The sequence below is a fragment of the Capra hircus genome, chromosome 10 (assembly GCF_001704415.2).
Source record: "Capra hircus breed San Clemente chromosome 10, ASM170441v1, whole genome shotgun sequence".
In the NCBI taxonomy this organism is placed as follows: Eukaryota; Metazoa; Chordata; class Mammalia; order Artiodactyla; family Bovidae; genus Capra; species Capra hircus.
The window spans coordinates 42,927,654-42,946,128 of NC_030817.1; the positions used below are offsets into that span (position 1 = coordinate 42,927,654).

At 38.9% G+C, this 18,475-nt stretch overlaps 1 protein-coding gene across 3 annotated transcripts in view; it reads right to left on the minus strand.

Annotated features, from left to right (window-relative positions):
* ATP8B4 (ATPase phospholipid transporting 8B4 (putative)) overlaps window positions 1-18,475 on the minus strand; it is a 299,618-nt gene that overhangs the window by 206,107 nt on the left and 75,036 nt on the right. For all 3 annotated transcript variants that reach the window (XM_018054182.1, XM_018054183.1, XM_013967148.2), the window contains exons 4-5: window positions 6,268-6,381; window positions 3,262-3,360 (exon numbers count right to left, since the gene is read on the minus strand). In XM_018054182.1, the coding sequence (XP_017909671.1) occupies window positions 3,262-3,360; window positions 6,268-6,381 (213 nt within the window). The remainder of the gene's footprint in view (window positions 1-3,261; window positions 3,361-6,267; window positions 6,382-18,475) is intronic.

The following is an 18,475-nucleotide window of genomic DNA, read 5'->3' on the forward strand; positions in this document are numbered from 1 at the left end:
TGAGTCTGAGTGAACTCCAGGAGTTGGTGATGGACAGGGAGGCCTGGTGTGCTGCAATTCATGGGGTCGCAGAGTCGGACACGACTGAGTAACTGAACTGAACTGAATCTTCCCCCATTCCACGGTGACATCTGTTTCCTGCCAAGACCCTAACTGATAAAGATATTCTGTTGTTAAACGAGACATATTATCATAAAAAGATATTCAAACATCAGACTTAATATTTAGACACCTCTATATCTAACCTGAACAAGCTTCCCAGGTGGTGCTAGTGGTAAAGAACCCGCCTGCCAGGTAGGAGACATAAGAGATGCAGGTTTGATCCCTGGGTCAGGTACATTCCCTAGAGGGGCATGACAACTCACTCCAGTATTCTTGCCTGGAGAATCCCACGAACAGAGGAGCCTGGCAGTCTACAGTCCATGGTGTCACAAAGAGTCAGACATGACTGAAGTAGCTGAGCACACAACCTGACTAGCTGGTTAGCATCACAGAAAATCACCATGGAGTTCACTGCCTAAAAGCTGAGTGGCCTAATCTCCGAGCCTCAGGATGCTCAGGCTTTTCCAAGGGATTTTGCCATTGACACAGATGGAGCCTGGGAGGACTAGAAACAATTATCACAGGTTCAGAAGATATATAAACCTATCACTCAACGGCATATAGAGAGCCATTGAGGCTAGAGCATGTGCAGTCATCTAGGGTGAGAATAGAATTTGTCGGAATTTAGAATGCTTGGTTTTCCCAAAACTGTTTTAAATCTGAATATGATTTACTTCATTTGGGTTATGGAGATTTTAAAATGTTCTATCATCTTATACCTTAATTATTTACATTAGTTGCTTGACTTTTTAAATTGCTTGATTTTGTAATTTCATCCAAAGATGGGTTCAATAAAGGACAGAAATGGTATGGACCTAACAGAAGCAGAAGATACTAAGAAGAGGTGGCAAGAATATACAGAAGAACTATACAAAAAAGATCTTCACGACCCAGATAATCATGATGGTGTGATCACTCACCTAGAGCCAGACATCCTAGAATGTCAAGTCAAGTGGGCCTTAGAAAGCATCACTATGAACAAAGCTAGTGGAGGTGATGGAATTCCAGTTGAGGGCTATTTCAAATCCTAAAAACTGATACTGTGAAAGTGCTGCATTCCATATGTCAGCAAATTTGGAAGATTCAGCAGTGGCTGAATTTTCAGCAGGACTGGAAAAGGTCAGTTTTCATTCCAATCCCAAAGAAATGCAATGCCAAAGAATGCACAAACTACCGCACAATTGTACTCATCTCACATACTAGTAAAGTAATGCTCAAAATTCTCCAAGCCAGGCTTTAGCAATACATGAACCATGAACTTCCAGATGTTCAAGCTGGTTGTAGAAAAGGCAGAGGAACCAGAGAGCAAATTGTCAACCTTCACTGGAGCATCGAAAAAGCAAGAGAGTTCCAGAAAAACATCTATTTCTGCTTTATTGACTATGCCAAAGCCTTTGACTGTGTGGATCACAATAAACTGTGGAAAATTCTGAAAGAGATGGGAATACCAGACCACCTGACCTGCCTCTTGAGAAATCTGTATGCAGGTCAGGAAGCAACAGTTAGAACTGAACATGGAACAACAGACTGGTTCCAAATAGGAAAAGGAGTACATCAAGGCTGTATATTGTCACCTTGCTTATTTAACTTCTATGCAGAGTACATCATGAGAAACTCTGGGCGGGAAGAAGTATAAGCTGGAATCAAGACTGCCAGGAGAAATTTCTATAACCTCAGATATGCAGATGACACCACCCTTATGGCAGAAAGCAAAGAGGAACTAAAGAGCCTCTTGATGAAAGTGAAAGAGGAGAGTGAAACAGTTGGCTTAAAGCTCAACATTCAGAAAACTAAGATCATGACATCCGGTCCCATCACTTCACGGCAGATAGATGGGAAACAGTGGTAACAGTGGCTGACTTTAATTTGGGGGGCTCCAAAATCACTGCAGATGATGACTGCAGCCATGAAATTAAAACAGGCTTACTCCTTGGAAGGAAAGTTATGACCAACCTAGACAGCATATTAAAAAGCAGAGACATTACTTTGCCAACAAAGGTCCGTCTAGTCAAGGCTATGATTTTTCCAGTGGTCATGTATGGATGTGAGAGTTGGACTGTGAAGAAGGCTGAGCACCGAAGAATTGGTGCTTTTGAACTGTGGTGTTGGAGAAGACTCTTGAGAGTTCCTTGGACAGCAAGGAAATCCAACCATTCCATCCTAAAGGAGATCAGTTCTGGGTGTTCATGGGAAGGACTGATGTTGAAGCAGAAACTCCAATATTCTGGCCACCTGATGCAAAGAGCTGACTCGTTTGAAAAGATCCTGATGTTGGAAAAGATTGAGGGTGGGAGGAGAAGGGAACAACAGAGGATGAGATGGTTAGATGGCATCACCGACTCAAAGGGCATGAGTTTGAGTAAACTCTGGGAGTTGGTGATGCACAGGGAGGCCTGGTGTACTGAGGTTCATGGGGTTGCATAGAGTAGGACATGACTGAGCAACTGAACTGAACTGGTACGATGAGCAGAGGATGCTGCTGCTGCTAAGTTGCTTCAGTCGTATCCAACTCTGTGTGACCCCATTGATGGCAGCCCACCGGGCTCCCCCATCCCTGGAATACTCCAGGCAAGAACACAGGAGTGGGTTGCCATTTCTGTCTCCAATGCATGAAAGTGAAAACTGAAAGTGAAGTTCCTCAGTCGTGTCCGACTCTTAGCATCCCCCTAGACTGCAGCCCACCAGGCTCCTCCATCCATGGGATTTTCCAGGCAAAAGTACTAGAGTGGGTTGCCATTACCTTTTCTGGAGCAGAGGATGTGAGAATGCCTAATATCTACCAGTTCCTAAAACTTAGACAAAGACTTGAGATACAGGATAAATAATACTGTACTGAATGGAAACAGGTTTGTCTATCAATTCTGATCTTATCACTAATTAGCTGTATGTTCATTAGAAATCTTTAGTTCTTTATAGGTGAGAGTGTCTTCACGTATAAAATGAGGGAGTGAGTCTACTTATTGAAGCCCCCTTGCTATTACCATAAACAGCCCTGGCTCTATGACCTCTATATTAATCATCAAATAACCATAAAGCTTCTTATGGTAAATATTTGCCAAATAACTTCATTCAAAAATTTCAAATGGATCTCTATTTTCTACTTCTGAAAGGTCACAACTAAAACCGAGACTGCAGGAATGCTCAAAAGCAAATACTTACATAGTCATCTGTGGCATCTTTGACAGCTGTCATAGTTACCACTAGGACCAAGGGTACAATGGTGGTAAACCAAGTCAAGGAGGAAATTTCCGGAATCAGCTGAAACAAACATTTCAAGTAGTTTAGTGCTTTTAAGTTTCATAAATATAGCTTTCAAGTTTTGTCATTCAACTTCATAAGACAACAGAAATTAATGAAATGATATTCAGTTATTTGTACAAATGTAGAACATTCAATAATGTGTTTGCACTCAGATATAAGACACATAGAATAAAAGCATCATTGAACAATTTTCAGACTACCTGGCAAAAAATTAAATTTTTATAGCAAGTTGAGAAGAAAGCTTCTTGGAGTCTTTCACAAATGATGATCTTTTCCCAGGATGATAAATGTCACCTATCTTTTCTCAGTTTCTCAATTCAACTTTTCACAGTTTTACCAGCTCCTTACAATTCTCAAAGACAGAATCTTCAAGCACCTACCTTGCACCAGACACAATCCCAAATACTTTTAATATATGATATCACTTGATCCTCAGAGAAGTTTATCAAGTTAGATTCTGTACCAGAGGTGTTTTGCACAAATCTAGAGTGTTTATATTCCATGTAAATAGTGCACAGCACAGAATACACTGTGAATGACAGCCACAAGTCCAGAAATGCCACAACCCTGGGTACCATTTCCCTACTTTATAAAAAAGTATCAGAGAAGTCAAACTGATTTAGCAGCCCAGAATATACGCTGCTAAAAATTGAATCTAGGTCTATTTGACTCCAAAGCTTGGGCCTCTACCTGTAAAGCCACCCACCTAAGAGGGACACAGTGGCAGTCGACATGACTCTCTTACAAAGGTAGTCTTCAAGTGGGGTTCATTTTGGAGTTACTTCAGGGCCATCAGGCAAGGAAGGATGGGTGGAGATGGTCAGTGCATATTGATCAGGCCTCAACCAAACAGCACTACAATAAATTTTATGCAATTGCTTCCTCATAAGATTAAAAAAAAAAAAAAACCCTCAAAAGCCTCTGAAGGACCAACAAAAACATCAGCCTGAATCGCAGAAAAGATGGATTCTAGTCAGAGTTCTATCATTAACACATGGTAAAAGCTTCACACCTCACTTAACCTCTCCAGATCTCATTTCTGCATCAATTTAAAAAAAAAGGAGATTATACTGAACCATCCTAAAGACCCCTTCTAGATATAAAATTCTGTGAACAGGAATCTTTGGTCATAAGTAAGAAAACCCATTAGAGAAATTAGAGAAGTGGTGTAAAGGGTCCTATGAAGACACCGAAAGCAAATTCATGGGGGGAAGAGAAAAAAAGTCTCTTCCAAAATTATAAGGTGTACTTTCAGTGCAATTTTTTCTCTTGTTCAGCATCCAGTTCTTTTTTATTTTTTTCTTCCTACTCCAGGAGGACTCCTCAGACCCTACCTGCTTACCTCTTAATGATTTCACACCCTTTTAAACTCTCTCTCCAAAGTTCTTTTCAACTTTCCCTTACAGAACTTGGTGACTATTGGTCTTGTGCAGGTATTTAGCCTTTGATGGAGTTTACCACCCACTTTGGGCTGCATTCCAAAGCAATTTGACTCCAGGGAGACCTGGTCTGGTATACCAGGTCTGCCAGCCTCACACCAACCCTGGGCTGGGCCTCCATCAGAAGGAGCAACCAGTTGTTTTCAACTCTTCCCCTTATTCCTTAATACCCCTCTACTTTGAGTACACATAATTTTGATGGACTGATTCCATCCAACTGGCTTCTGGACTTTGGCATGTGATCTAGGTCAAGGCAATCACTGCATTAAATTCCTGCGCCACAGTGACAGGTTTGGAAAAGGAAGGTAACACCATGGTCCAATTAAAGCTAATCCCAAGACTTTTTAGAGAACAGAAAAAGTGATTCATTTTCATTCTCCCTTTCTCCCTCTTTCCTCTCCCCACTGCCTCTCCCTCTCCTTCTCCCCCTCTGCCTCTCTTTTACATCAGCATTGAAGCCAGGAAAATAAAACTCTTAAGTTTTCAAGGATCACCAAGTAGAGAGGGTCTGCCTGAGAGTAAACATGAAGGAAATAAAAAAACAGAAAAGTGACATTCTGTTGAAATAAATAGTTGTCATAAAGCACATTAAGTGAATTTAGATGTCTGTGACTTACGTTAACTGAATTTAGATGTCTGCAACTTACTACCAAGATTCTTAAGACAGTTATTCTACTGAATAAATAGCTGTTTAGTTAAAGAAAAAATAGTGCTCAAACTATAATCAAGACTGTACATATCCAGTTCATCCTCTTACCTCCTTTAATTAATGCATAGCCCAGCTGATTCAGAATCTACCTGTTTGATGTCATTACTCTAAAATAAATATGAGGTAAATAACTGGCTAATATGAGCCACTTATATGTATGCTAAATCTTTGATTTATGCCTTTCCTTCCTGAAATATCAGTAAAATTTGAAATTTCACTTAGGTTCAAATTTTAGTCAAGCGGGAAGAAAAAGGAAGGTTACCAACTACCAATGAACCACTCAAAACTATAAAAAAGTCACAGTGAAATAACATATAGCATTTACTTATATATATGTAAAAATATGTCATTGTTCTTAGATGCAAATAAAATTTACCAAATTAAGTTCCACAAACCACTAGTCAGATAAATTCTTTGCTTCAACTCTGTCAATAACCATGCTGTGAATGTGATAGGGAGATAAAGAAAGGAAGCAGGCTGTGAACAGTAATTATTAGGCTCTGGTTTGGTTCAAATAAAGTGCAAGGCAGCATTTTAAAATGACCTCGGTGTTTAAAATGATGAATGTACTAGTTATTTTACCCATTCCTATCCCTCCCACACTTGTGAAGAGAAACTGCAATAAAAACATCAAAAATCTGATAAGGCTGCTTTTCTATGCATGAACATTTAGATAAGCAAAATAATTAATTTTCTCAAATTATATGAATACTCTTAACAAAAACAGATGATGAAGAAATACAACCTAGACATTACCTGCAAAATCAGGAGGAAAAGGAAATATGCATTTGCCACTCTTTGGAACTGTTCAAATAAATTAATCGGCAAGAAGGTGAGAATGCTGTACTTGGATGTGTGGATACGATTATCCTGAAAAAGAAACAGCATCACATTAGTTTGGGGTGAGGCATGACTCACTATCAAAAACAGTTCTAGAGAATGAGTTATGCCAGAGCAAGGAAGATAAGCTGATTATCTAGGAAATTTTAGACTCTGTGTGGGCCAAGGGTTTCATTTTTCCCAAGAGGACATGCTCCTGATACTAGGTGAAATTACCATTCAAAGTTATAAAATCATCCATGACTTAAAAAATTATCAAATGCAAAAGTCTGCCCCTGACATTTTTTATCCTTATGTACTTACCCACTTGGCAGCCATTTCTTGAGAACCTACTGTTTACAGACACTGAGCTTGTGGCTGGGATTTGTGAAATAAAAAGGAACTTCAGGAATCACTTGGTTCACCTTCCCAAAGCCATGATCCTTTAGATAACTCTGACAAGGGCACCTAGGTCTATCTTTCAGAGTCTTGTGGTGGAGAACTGACCACCTTACAAGGCAGGTGTAATCCTGTTTCCATTTCAGGATGGGAAATGATAGAAAGGCCTTTATTATGAGAGACTCAAATCTGCCTCCCTGTAAATTTTGCCATGCGCCAAATTCCATCCCTGGGGTCACCTAAATAAAGTCTAAGCCCTTTCCATATTGACAATCTTCAAATACTTGAGGGTGACTCACAGGACTTCCCTAAATCCTCTCCATTATGATCTAGGTGTTCATGAAACCCTTAGCCATTCTCCATGACTTTTTCATGAACATCTCTTCCTGATCAGCCTCTTCTGCATCCATCCCAACCTCTCTGCATCTCTCTCTTAAAACATGGTGTCCAAATACAAATATTCATTGCAGATCTAGCTCAACTGGTCCACATACCAAAGAGCCTTTGATGTTCTGTGTTCTGGATTATTATACTAACTTGCCTTAAAATTTCATTAGCATTTTGTCAATTAATCTCACTGTTTATTCACACTGTTTTGATGAATTAAAATCTCAAGGTCATTTCTTCATAAATCATTATTAAATCAAGTCTCCCATTCCTAAACACTCACAATTTATTTTTTTAAGTCCTGATGATTTTTCACATATTCCTTTTATAGGAGCCAAATTTAAAAAATTAATCTTGGGTGTGCTATCACAAAAGCACTAAATATTCCTCCCAACTTTGTGTCATCAAAGAATTTCAAACACATGCCTTTTATATAGTCTTTCAAAACTATATAAAACTAATTCATTAAAAAGTACAGAGGTAAAACAAAAAAAATTTAATAAAAGAAATAAAACTATAGCAAGTTGCTACAGATTTCTCCACAGATTATAGCTGATATCTTTTTCAGGCATTTACTAAAATATATAAAATTTATTTTATTTAACAATTTATAAATCTAACTACATTCTCATGAGACTTCACTCTATCTTATTCACAAACATAGCAGAAGAAATTTGGTATGACAGATCTTACTGACACTCAGAATCAGCATGCCTAGAGAACTTCTATCCACTAATATCATAAAATGGAGATTATTCCATATGATTTTTATTTATTTTTTATTGAAATATAGCTTATTTATAATGTTTTTCTAGTTTCTGGTATACAGCAAAATAATTAAGTTAATATATATATATTCCTTTTCATATTCTTTTCCATTATGGTTTATTATAGGATATTAAATACAGTTCTCTGTGCTATAGAATAGGATCTTGTTTATATCTGTTCTACATATAATCACTTGCATCCACCCCCACCCTTCCCCTTGGCAACCACAAGTCTGTTTGCTATGTCTATGAGTCTGTTCCATTTCATAAATAGACTTGTTTGTGCTATATTTTATTTTTAAATTAACTTTTATTGGAGTATAGTTGCTTTACAATGTTGTGTTAGTTGTGTCATATTTTAGATTCCACATATAGGTGATATCACATGGTATTTGTATTTCTCTTTCTGACTTACTTATCATATATGATATATAATACATTGGAGAAGGAAATGGCAACCCACTCCAGTGTTCTTGCCTGGAGAATCCCAGGGATGGCAGAGCCTGGCGGGCTGCCGTCTATGCGGTCGCACAGAGTTGGACACAACTGAAGTGACTTAGCAGCAGCAGCAGCAGTTCCATCCTTGTTGCTTCAAATGGCATAATTTCATTCTTTTTATGGATGAATAATATTCCACTGTGTGTGTGTGTGCACACAGGCACCTATGTGTATATACACATATATCACATCTTCTCTATCCATTCATCTGTGGATGGACATTCAAGGTTGTTTCCATGTCTTGGCTATTATAAATAGTGCTACAATGAACATTGGGATGCATTTATCTTTTTGAATTCCAGTTTTATCTGGATATATGCCCAGGAGTATGATTGCTGGATCATATGGCAACTCTATTTTTAGCTTTTTGAGGAGTCTTCATACTGTTTCCATAGTGATTTACATTCCCACCAACAATACAGGAGGGTTTTTCCACACCCTATCCAGCATTTGTCATTTGTAAATGACAGCCATTCAGCCCATGTGAAGTGATACCTTATCATAGGTATTATTATTATCATTATTATCTCTAATAATTAGCAATGTTGACCATCTTCTATGTGCCTATTGGTCATCTGCATATTATCTTCAAATAAATGTCTATTTAGGACTTATGTCCATTTTTTTGACTGGGTTATTTGTTCTGTTACTGAGTTGTATGAGATATTTGTATATTTTGGAAATTAAGCTCCTGTCAGTTGCATCATTTCCAAATATTTTCTCCCAGTCCATAGACTGTCTTTTCTTTTTGTTTATGGTTTCTTTGGTTGTGAAAAGTTTTTAAGTTTGATTAGATCCCATTTTTTTAATTTTTGTTTTATTTCTATTGCTTTGGGAGACTGATCTAAGAAAACACTTCTACAATTTATGTCAGAGAATTCTCCTCTGGAAGTTTTATGGTGTCATGTCTTACATTCAGGTCTTTAAGCCATTTTGAGCATGATGTGAGTATGTTTTCTAACTTCATTGATTGACGTCCAGCTTCCCCAACACTATTTGTTGAAGACTCTTTTCTCCATCATACACTCTTGTCTTTGTCAAAGATTGACTGACCATAGGTGTGTGGGTTTATTTCTGAGCTCTCTATTCTGATGCACTGATTCACATGTCAGTTTTTGTATCAATACCACACTGTTTTGATTACTGTCATTTTTTGGTATTTTCTGAAGTCTGGAAGGGTTATTCCTCCTGCTTTGTTCTTTTTCCTCAGAATTCCTTTGGTAAGTCTGGGTCTTTTATGGTTCCATATAAATTTTAGGATTATTTGTTCTATTTCTGTGAAAAATGCCATAGGTAGTTTGACAGGGATCACACTAAATCTGTAGACTGTTTTGGGTAGTATAGTCATTTTAATATTAATTCTTCCATTCCAAGAGCCTGGGGTACCTTTCCATTTCTTTGAAACATCTTCAATTTCCTTTATCAATATTTTATAGTTCTCAGCATATGTCTTTCACCTCCTTGGTGAGGTTTATTCCTAAGTATTTTTGGATGCAATTTTAAAAAGGATAATTTTTTTGCATTCCCTTTCTGATATTTCATTGAAAGTGTAAAGAAATGTAGCCAATTTCTGTGTGTTAATCTTGCATCCTGCTACCTTGTTAAATTTATTTATCCATTCTAATAGTTTGTGTGCAGAGCCTTAGCATCATGTCATCTGTGTATAATGGCAATTTTACCTTTTTACCAATCTGAATAGCTTTTATTTCTTTTTCCTATCTGACTGCAGTGGCTAGGACTTCCAGTACTACGCTGAATAGAAGTAGTGAGAGTGAGCATCCTTGTCTTGTTTTATGTTTTAGCAGGAAGGCTTTTTAGCTTTTCACCATTGAATGTACTTTTGGCTATGGATTTGTCATAAATAGCCTTTGTTACTTTGAGATATGTTCCCCTTATGCCCACTTTGGTAAGAGTTTTTATCATGAACAGATGTTGAATTTCATCAAATGCTTTTCTTTTATTTGTTGAGATGACCATGTGGTTTTCGTATTTTCTTTTATGGGTGTGGTATATCACACATTGTTTTGTGTATTTTAAACCATCCTTGTGATCCTGTGATGAATCCAACTTAATGGTGGTATATGATCTATTTTATGTGTTGTCGGATTCAGCTTGCTAATATTTTGTTGAAATTTTTGCATCTATATTTACCAAAGATATTGGCTGAAAAGATAATTTCTTTTTTGGTAGTGTCTTGTCTAGTCTGTTATCAGTGTGATGGTGGCTTCATAAAATGACTTTGGGAGTGCTCCCTCCTCTTCAATCTTCTGGAAGAGTTTGAGAAGGATCAGGATAAGTTCTTCACTGTATGTTTAGTAGAATTCTCCAGTGAAGCCATCTGGTCCTGAACTGGTTTTTTTGCAAGGAGGTTTTTTTGTTTGTTTTACTTTTTTTATTGTTAATTACAGATTTCATTTCACTTCTAATTATCTGTCTGTTCAAATTATTTGTTTCTTCTTGATTCAGTTTTGGTGGGCTGTATGTTTCTAGAAACTTGTCCATTCCTTTTAGGCTGTCCTATTTGTTGAAAAATAATTGTTCATAATATTCTCTTATGCCTTTTTGTATTTCTGCAAAATCACTTATTTATCCTTTATCCTTCATATTTTATTTGGTTTTTCTCTCTTTTCTTCTTGGTGAGCCTGTCCAGAGGTTTGTCAATTTTGTTAACTCTTTCAAAGAACCAGCTCCTGGTTTTGTCAATTTTTTCTAATTTCTACTTTGTCTCTGATATTAAGTTTTCCTTTCCTTCCACTGACTTTAGGTTTTGCTTTCTATTCTTTTAAGCTTTTTATTTCAGACTTGTCTTATTTCTTGAGGAAGGTTTGCATCACTATGAACCTTCCTCTCAGACCTGCTTTTGCTGCATCCCACAGATGCTGAATGGTTGTATTTTCATTGTCATTTGTCTCAAGCTATTTTTTAATATCCTCTTTGATTTCATCATTCACCCATTGATATTTCTTAATAGCATGTTGTTTAGTTTCCATGTAATCATTTTCTTTTTTCTCATGTTTCATGTTTGAGATAATTTCTATCCTCTTAAATTTGTTGAGGCTTATTTTACATCCTAGTAGGTGGTCAGTCCTAGAGAATGTTCCATGGGCACTTGAAAAGAACATATTTTGCTATTTTGGAATATAATGTCCTAAAAATATCAATTAAGTCTAATTGTTCCATTGTATTATTTAGGATCTCTGTTGCCTTCTTGATTTTCTGGGTGGAACATCTGTCCATTGACGTGAGTGGGAAGTTAAAGTCTTCTACCATTATTGTATTCATGTCAATTTCTCCCTTCACATTTGTTTTATGTTATGTTCATTTTATGTATTTGGGTGCTCCTATATTAGGTGAATATGTTAATACATATACTATCCTTTTCTTACGTCGATCCTTCTATCATTACATAGAGTCCTTCTTTATCTTTCTTTATGGACTTTGTTCGAAAGTCTATTTTGTCTCATGAGTATTGCTACCCCCACTTTCTTGTCATTTCTGTTTGCATTAAATGCCTTTTTCCATCCCTTCATTTTCAATCTATGTGTATTTTTTTGCCCCATTAAGTAGGTCTCTTGTAGGCAGTATATTGTAGGCTCTTATCTTTTTAACCAACCTGCCACTCTAAGTCTTTTGATTGGATTATTTATTTCATTGACATTTAAGGTAATTATTGATAAATATATGTTTATTGCCATTCTAAACCTTGTTTTCCAATTGATATTTTATTTATGGTTCCTTTCTTTGCCTTTTTGTTTTTCCTTCTGTGGTGAGATGGTTTTCCTTTATATTACACTTGTGTTCTCTTCTTTTTGGTTTTTGTGAATCTATTGTATGTTTCTAATTTGTGATTACCTTCTTTTTAAAGCATATTAACACATTCCTATATCTAGTTGCTTTACATTGGTAGTCACATAGGCTCAAACATATTCTTTTTAAAAAAATATACATTTTCTTTACACTTTATTATTCTCCCCCACCACATTTTATCTTATTTTGATGCCCTTTTTTTTTATATCTTCATGTTATTTCTTTTGCAGTTCATTGTGGTTATCCTAACTTTCACCCAAAAAATATTTTTTTAACTTCTGTACTGGCTTTATTTAAGTGACTTATTTTCCAGTTGTAATTTTCTCTTTCCTATAGATTCTTACTTGTTTTCTATTTAGAGAAAATCTTTCAATATTTTATTTTAGAATATCTTTAGTATTGCTATATTCTTTTAGTTTTTGCTTCCTTGTGAAATTCTTTATATCTCTTCTATTCTAAAGGATAATCTTGCAGGGTAGAGTGTCCTGGGTTGCAGGTTTTTCCCTTTCAGAACTTTGAATATATCTTGCCACTCCCTTCTGACATGCAATGTTTCTGTAGAGAAATAGGCTGAGAGCCTTATGGAGATTCCTTTGTAACGATTAATAACTTGTTTTTCTCTTGATGCCTTAGAATCTTCCCTTTAACTTTTGCCGTTTTACTTACAACGTGTCTTGGTGTAGTTCTGTTCAGTTCATATCGTTTTGGACCCTCTACACTTCCTGTAACTGGAATTCTGTTTCCTTTAGGTTTGATACTTTTATGCCATAATTTCTTCAAATATGTTTTTGATCCCTTTTTCTCTTTCTTCTCCTTCTGGGATCCTATGATGTATAGATTGACACGCTTTATATTATTCCATGAAAAAGTGTGAAAGTAAAAGTATTAGTTGCTTAGTGATATCTGACTTTGCAATCCCAATAAGTGGACTGTAGCCACCAGGCTCCTCTGTCCAGGGAATTCTCCAGGCAAGAATATTAGAGTGTTTGGCAGAAAGCAACACAATTATGTAAAGCAATTATCCTTCAATTTGTAAAGAATTAAAAAAAAAAAAAAGAATACTAGAGTGGGTAGTCATTCCATTCTCCAGAGGATCTTCATGACCCAGAGATTAAACCTGGGTCTCCTGCATTGCAAGTGGATTCTTTATCATCTGAGCCACCAGGGAATATTACGTAGATCTTGTATATTGTTTTCGTTTTTTTATCTTCCCATCTGCTATTATGATTAGGTGATTTCCATTATTTTATCTTTCAGATCACGTACTTTTTTTTTTTGCATTATTCAGTTTGCTATTTATTGCCTTTCACTCAGTTTTCCTCTCACCAAATGAGCTTTCTAATTTTTCTTGGTTTCTCTTCATAGTTTCTAGTTCCTTTTTAAAATAATCTGCACTTCTATCAATAGTCTTTTTTAATTCCTTTGTTATTTTTATTTTCTGTTTTTATTTTAACTCAGAGACTATTAGACTGGAGACGTCTGTTTCACTGCTTCTTCTTTCAGGGGAATTCTCTTGATCTTTTAATTAGGAACGGTTCCTCTGCTTCTTCATATTCCTTATATTTCTCTTACTTTATGAATTTAGGAGAAGCTACTGTGGTCTTGGAGAGCTGTTTTTATGTGGGAGTGTTCCTGTGTAGTGTATGTGAGTCTAATGTTTTTGGCTGCATGGGCTGTTTTTAGTACAGATGCCTGCCGCATGTTTCCTCAGTGTGTGCTGTTTGTTATCTCTTTGGTAGAACGTGTGACTGGCATGGTGATAACAAAAGCCTGCACTGGATATTGAGCAGGGCCTCCTCTTTGCTCTATGGTTGTCACAGTTCTGTTGGGGGCAGGGCCTGCTCCACAGTTGTGGTAAAAGCCCCCAGATCCATTTCTGAGCTGTGATGTGAAATAGGCAGGTCTTTGGAGAAGGCAATGGCACCCCACTTCAGTACTCTTGTCTGGAAAATCCCATGGACGGAGAAGCCTGGTAAAGCTGCAGTCCATGGGGTTGCTAAGAGTCAGACACAACTGAATGACTTCACTTTCACTTTTCACTTTCATGCACTGGAGAAGGAAATGGCAACCCACTCCAGTTTTCTTGCCTTGAGAATCCCAGGGATGGGGGAGCCTGGTGGGCTGCCGTCTATGGGATCGCACAGAATCGGACACAACTGAAGTGACTTAGTAGTAGCAGCAGCAGTTATGGGAGGAGCCACTGAGTATACCTCTTCCTCCAGAACTGTCCACCAGAGAGTGTATTCTATGGTGTCACCTGTTACCTGTGATACAGGCTCACAAAGTACACAGTTCCACCTCAGCCGTGGGAATGCAGTTGGCCCTGGTGTTCCTCCAGAGCTATATTCACAAAGCCACCAGCACAGATCTATAGGTGCAGTTCCACTTAAGTCAGGTACCAGGACCACAGTAGTTGTGCACCTGGACTTGCTGTGCGAGCTATGGAAGCAGTCCAGACCCAGACCCACCCCAGTGTGCATGCGCCTGCCAGCAAAGCCCACAGCTGCTAATGTCAGAACTGCCCAAGCCATCGGAGCACCCACAGTCTGCTCGGATGTCCTGCAGCACTGAGTTTACAAAGGCACCAGTGGCTAGGGGGTAAATATGTGGATTACACAGCCATGAGGAGAGGGCTTAGTTTCAGCCCTTCTTCCTACATCACGTAGCACCTGCAAATCAGGTCTAATTTCAGCCCCACCTCCACATGTGGGCAATCCACTGGCTCCTGCACACTCCCAGAGCTCACAAAGGTGGAGCCACACCCACTGTGAGCATACCAATAGTGGGGCTGCTATGGCAATCTTCATCTACCCACTAACAATAGCACTTCACTTCCTTGGTAGGCTGGGAGTATGCATGTACTCCTTGGTTGCAGCCTATACCGCACTCCAGGCCTTTCAGGCTGTCTCTATGCGGGTCTGTCCTTTGAAGCCCACGTTTCAGCACTCAGCACCGCCACACACTATCAGATACCAGGTAAGTGGCACGGGCTCCCTGTACTGGTCCCTGTCTGTTCTTGCCACAAACCAGCTGCTGTACTCTCCTCTGAGCCCCTGAAGCTCCCTCTCTGTCCCAGCTGATCTCTCCCCATTTGAAGGGCTTCCTAGGGTGAGGAAACAGTTCCTCTTTCACAGCTCCCTTCCAGGGATCCCATCCTGATTTTCTTTTTTCTTTCACCCTACCCAAGTACGTGGTGATCTTTCTTGCAATTTTGACGTTCTGAGATCTGCCAACATTCAGGAGGTATTTCATAAGAATGGTTCCACATGTGGATATATTTTTGATATATTTGTGGAGGAGGTGAGCTCTTCATCTTTCTATTTTCCCATCTTGACTGGAACCTCCTCCCATGTGGCTTGTTTTAAATGAACCTACAATGATGCCTAGTAATCACTACTGCCTGGACTATCCAGTCCATGGAATTATCCAGGCCAGAATACTGGAGTGGGTAGCCTTTCCCTTCTCCAGGAGATCTTCCCAACCTTGGGATTGAATCCAGGTCTCCTGTATTGCAGGCGGATTCTTTACCACCTGAGACACAAGGGAAGTCCAAGAATACTGGAGTGGGTAGCCTTTTTCTTCTTCAGGAGATCTTTCCAACCCAGGGATCAAATCCAGGTCTCCTGCATTACAGGCAGATTCTTTACCAGCTGAGCACAAGGGAAGCTCAAGAATACTGGAGTGAGTAGCCTATCCCTTCTCCAGTGGATCTTCCAGACCCAGGAATCAAACTGGGGTCTCCTGCATTGCAGGTGGATTCCTGACCAACTGAACTATCGGGAAAGCCCAAAGGAAATAATGTCATCTGTTAAATGGCCATTTTTAACATTTATCAGGAATCAATGCATCCAGCTCTGTGAAACAAGTCGTGGGAGACTAAAAGAAGTGTCAAGAGAAGGATTTGCAGCCTCACTGGACTGACGCATCACACTGTGCTGAAAACTGTCTGTAAGCTGATGATCACTATTTTGCACTGAGTTTTCTATCCAAAAACTTGACTGGGAAGGAAGGGCTGTTGGCCACAACTTATTTTTCTAAAAAAAACGGGACTTGGAAAACTAATGGGAAAGAGAAAAGCTAAGGAGAAAACACAGTTAACCAAAAGGATCACATGTTCCTAATTCCATTTTACATTTTCCTGCTAAGTTGAAACTAAAATAGAAGTTAAGCCCGTATCTTACTAAAAGGACAGACAGAGTATTTGCTGGGACCAATTCTAAACCCTGACAGGAATTATAAAGAAGTTCTCCTACAAAACTGAATTCCACAAAGGTGAAGAGTAAACTGTACGGGACAAAGGGATAATACCAAATGGGGACTGTGACAATTCTGTTTAAACTGATTTATAGCAGTGATGGTGTTTGTCCTGCTGGCTTTGCTGTGACTCAGTCACAGATGATGTGAACAGGCATAGCTGACTGGGAACAAGGAACGAGGGCTCCCCCTCCTGGAGAATCTCCACACCCTTTTACCTTTGTTTTTCAATAAAAAGGGATAAATAATGCTTCCATTTCTACTGCCCTATCCAAGAATGTGACCATCAGTTAGACCGTGATATTTGGCCATTTCCTTGAGCCAGCCTATTGGCTTACTGTTATACTGGACAACTCATTCTATAATATAACATGGAAGAGCTTCTCCACTATCCTCTTTGCACTACTTTTCTACCAAGGACCACTACAAATAACCCAACTTGAAAGAAAGGAGGAGGAAGTGGACGAGAAAGAAACCAAGGAGGTGGGAGTACATGGGGGGAATCTGTAGAGCTTCTTTAGTGCTGACAGACATCAGGCTGGAAGTCATGGCTTTAGTCTGTTAGCCAAGCAGACTAGTCAACTGACCCCACAAGGAGGTAGGTTTAACCACACAGACGTAAGTAATCTGGGACTAGAACAGACCTTCCACATGGTAAGAAAGAGCTTGTCCCTAGAAAAGCATCAGGAACTGCCTGCTTCCTTTAGGAAGCTCACTTCCAAGAGGAAGAGGGCAAAGCTGAGCTGAAGAAGCTCACATATTTACCCAAGATTGATGCATCAGGGAAATAACTCCACATCTCATGGGGCAGAGTGAGAAAAAGGGGTGGACAGAGAAACATCACCCTAGTAGAGACCTTTCCACCCAGAAGGCAACATCAGAAAGAGGTAAAGGCATTGCTTCTCTGAAATATCATAAAACAAAGCCCTGAGATAAGCAGAAGGTGGCACACCTGAGGATGTAAAAGAGGGATTATGAAGCTAGACTAGAGAGGTCAGCACAAACTGTAATTAGAGAAGTTTCTCACAATCAATACTACGGATTTTAGCCTTTACTGTAAAGTCTTAGGTAATCCTAATGAGGTTCTAATTTTAAAAGATTACCCTAACTACAAGGGGCAGTGGGAGGCGCCTGGGACAAAGATGGTGATGACAAAGAATAGATGTGAGAAGACCAATGAGAAGGTCTTTCAATTATTTACAGATGAGAGATGATGGATGGCTTAGACTGGGATGGTGGCAGAAGGGTGGCAATGAGATAATAATAGTTTCTGGTATTTATCAAGTTCTTACTATGTGTATTGTTCTAACAGCAACATCCTTATGAAATAGGTACTATTATCCCCCTTCTATAGAAGGGAAATCCAAGATATTAATACAGCAATATTAAGTAGTTTACACAAGACTGCACAGTTTTTAAGTAGTGGAACCAGGATTTGAATCAAGTCTCTCTGCTTTCAAAGCCCATTCTCTTTACCACTAAATGAAGTGAAGTTGCTCAGTCATGTTCGACTCTTTGCGACCCCATGAACTGTGTAACCTACCAGGCTCCTGTCCATGGGATTTTCCAGGCAAGAATACTGGAGTGGGTTGCCATTTCCTTCTCCAGGAGATCTTCCCGACCCAGGGATACAACCTGGGTCTCCCACATTGTAGGCAGACGCTTTACCATCTGAGCTTCCCCAATTCACTACAAAGTAGATGTCTCTTCTGCTTTCAGAGCATCAGCCCTTGCTTTCTCCTGTACTCTACTTCTGGCCTGCTGCCATTTTCTGACCAGAAGAAATACTATACGCCTACCCTTTCCTCTTGAGTCAACCTCCTCAGTAGGAGCCCTAGTTACCTACTGTCTAGTGTATAACCACAGCTTCCTTGAACTCCTTTCAGTCCCCCTCAAAGCTCAATGTAGGCAAATAGTTCAGCTAACCACTCCCTTAGTTTAGCTCTCCAACAGAAGCAGCAAAAGTCTTTAACATTTACAACACTGACTACTTGGTGGAGGGGAAGAATAAAGTAAGAAAATGACAAATTCTT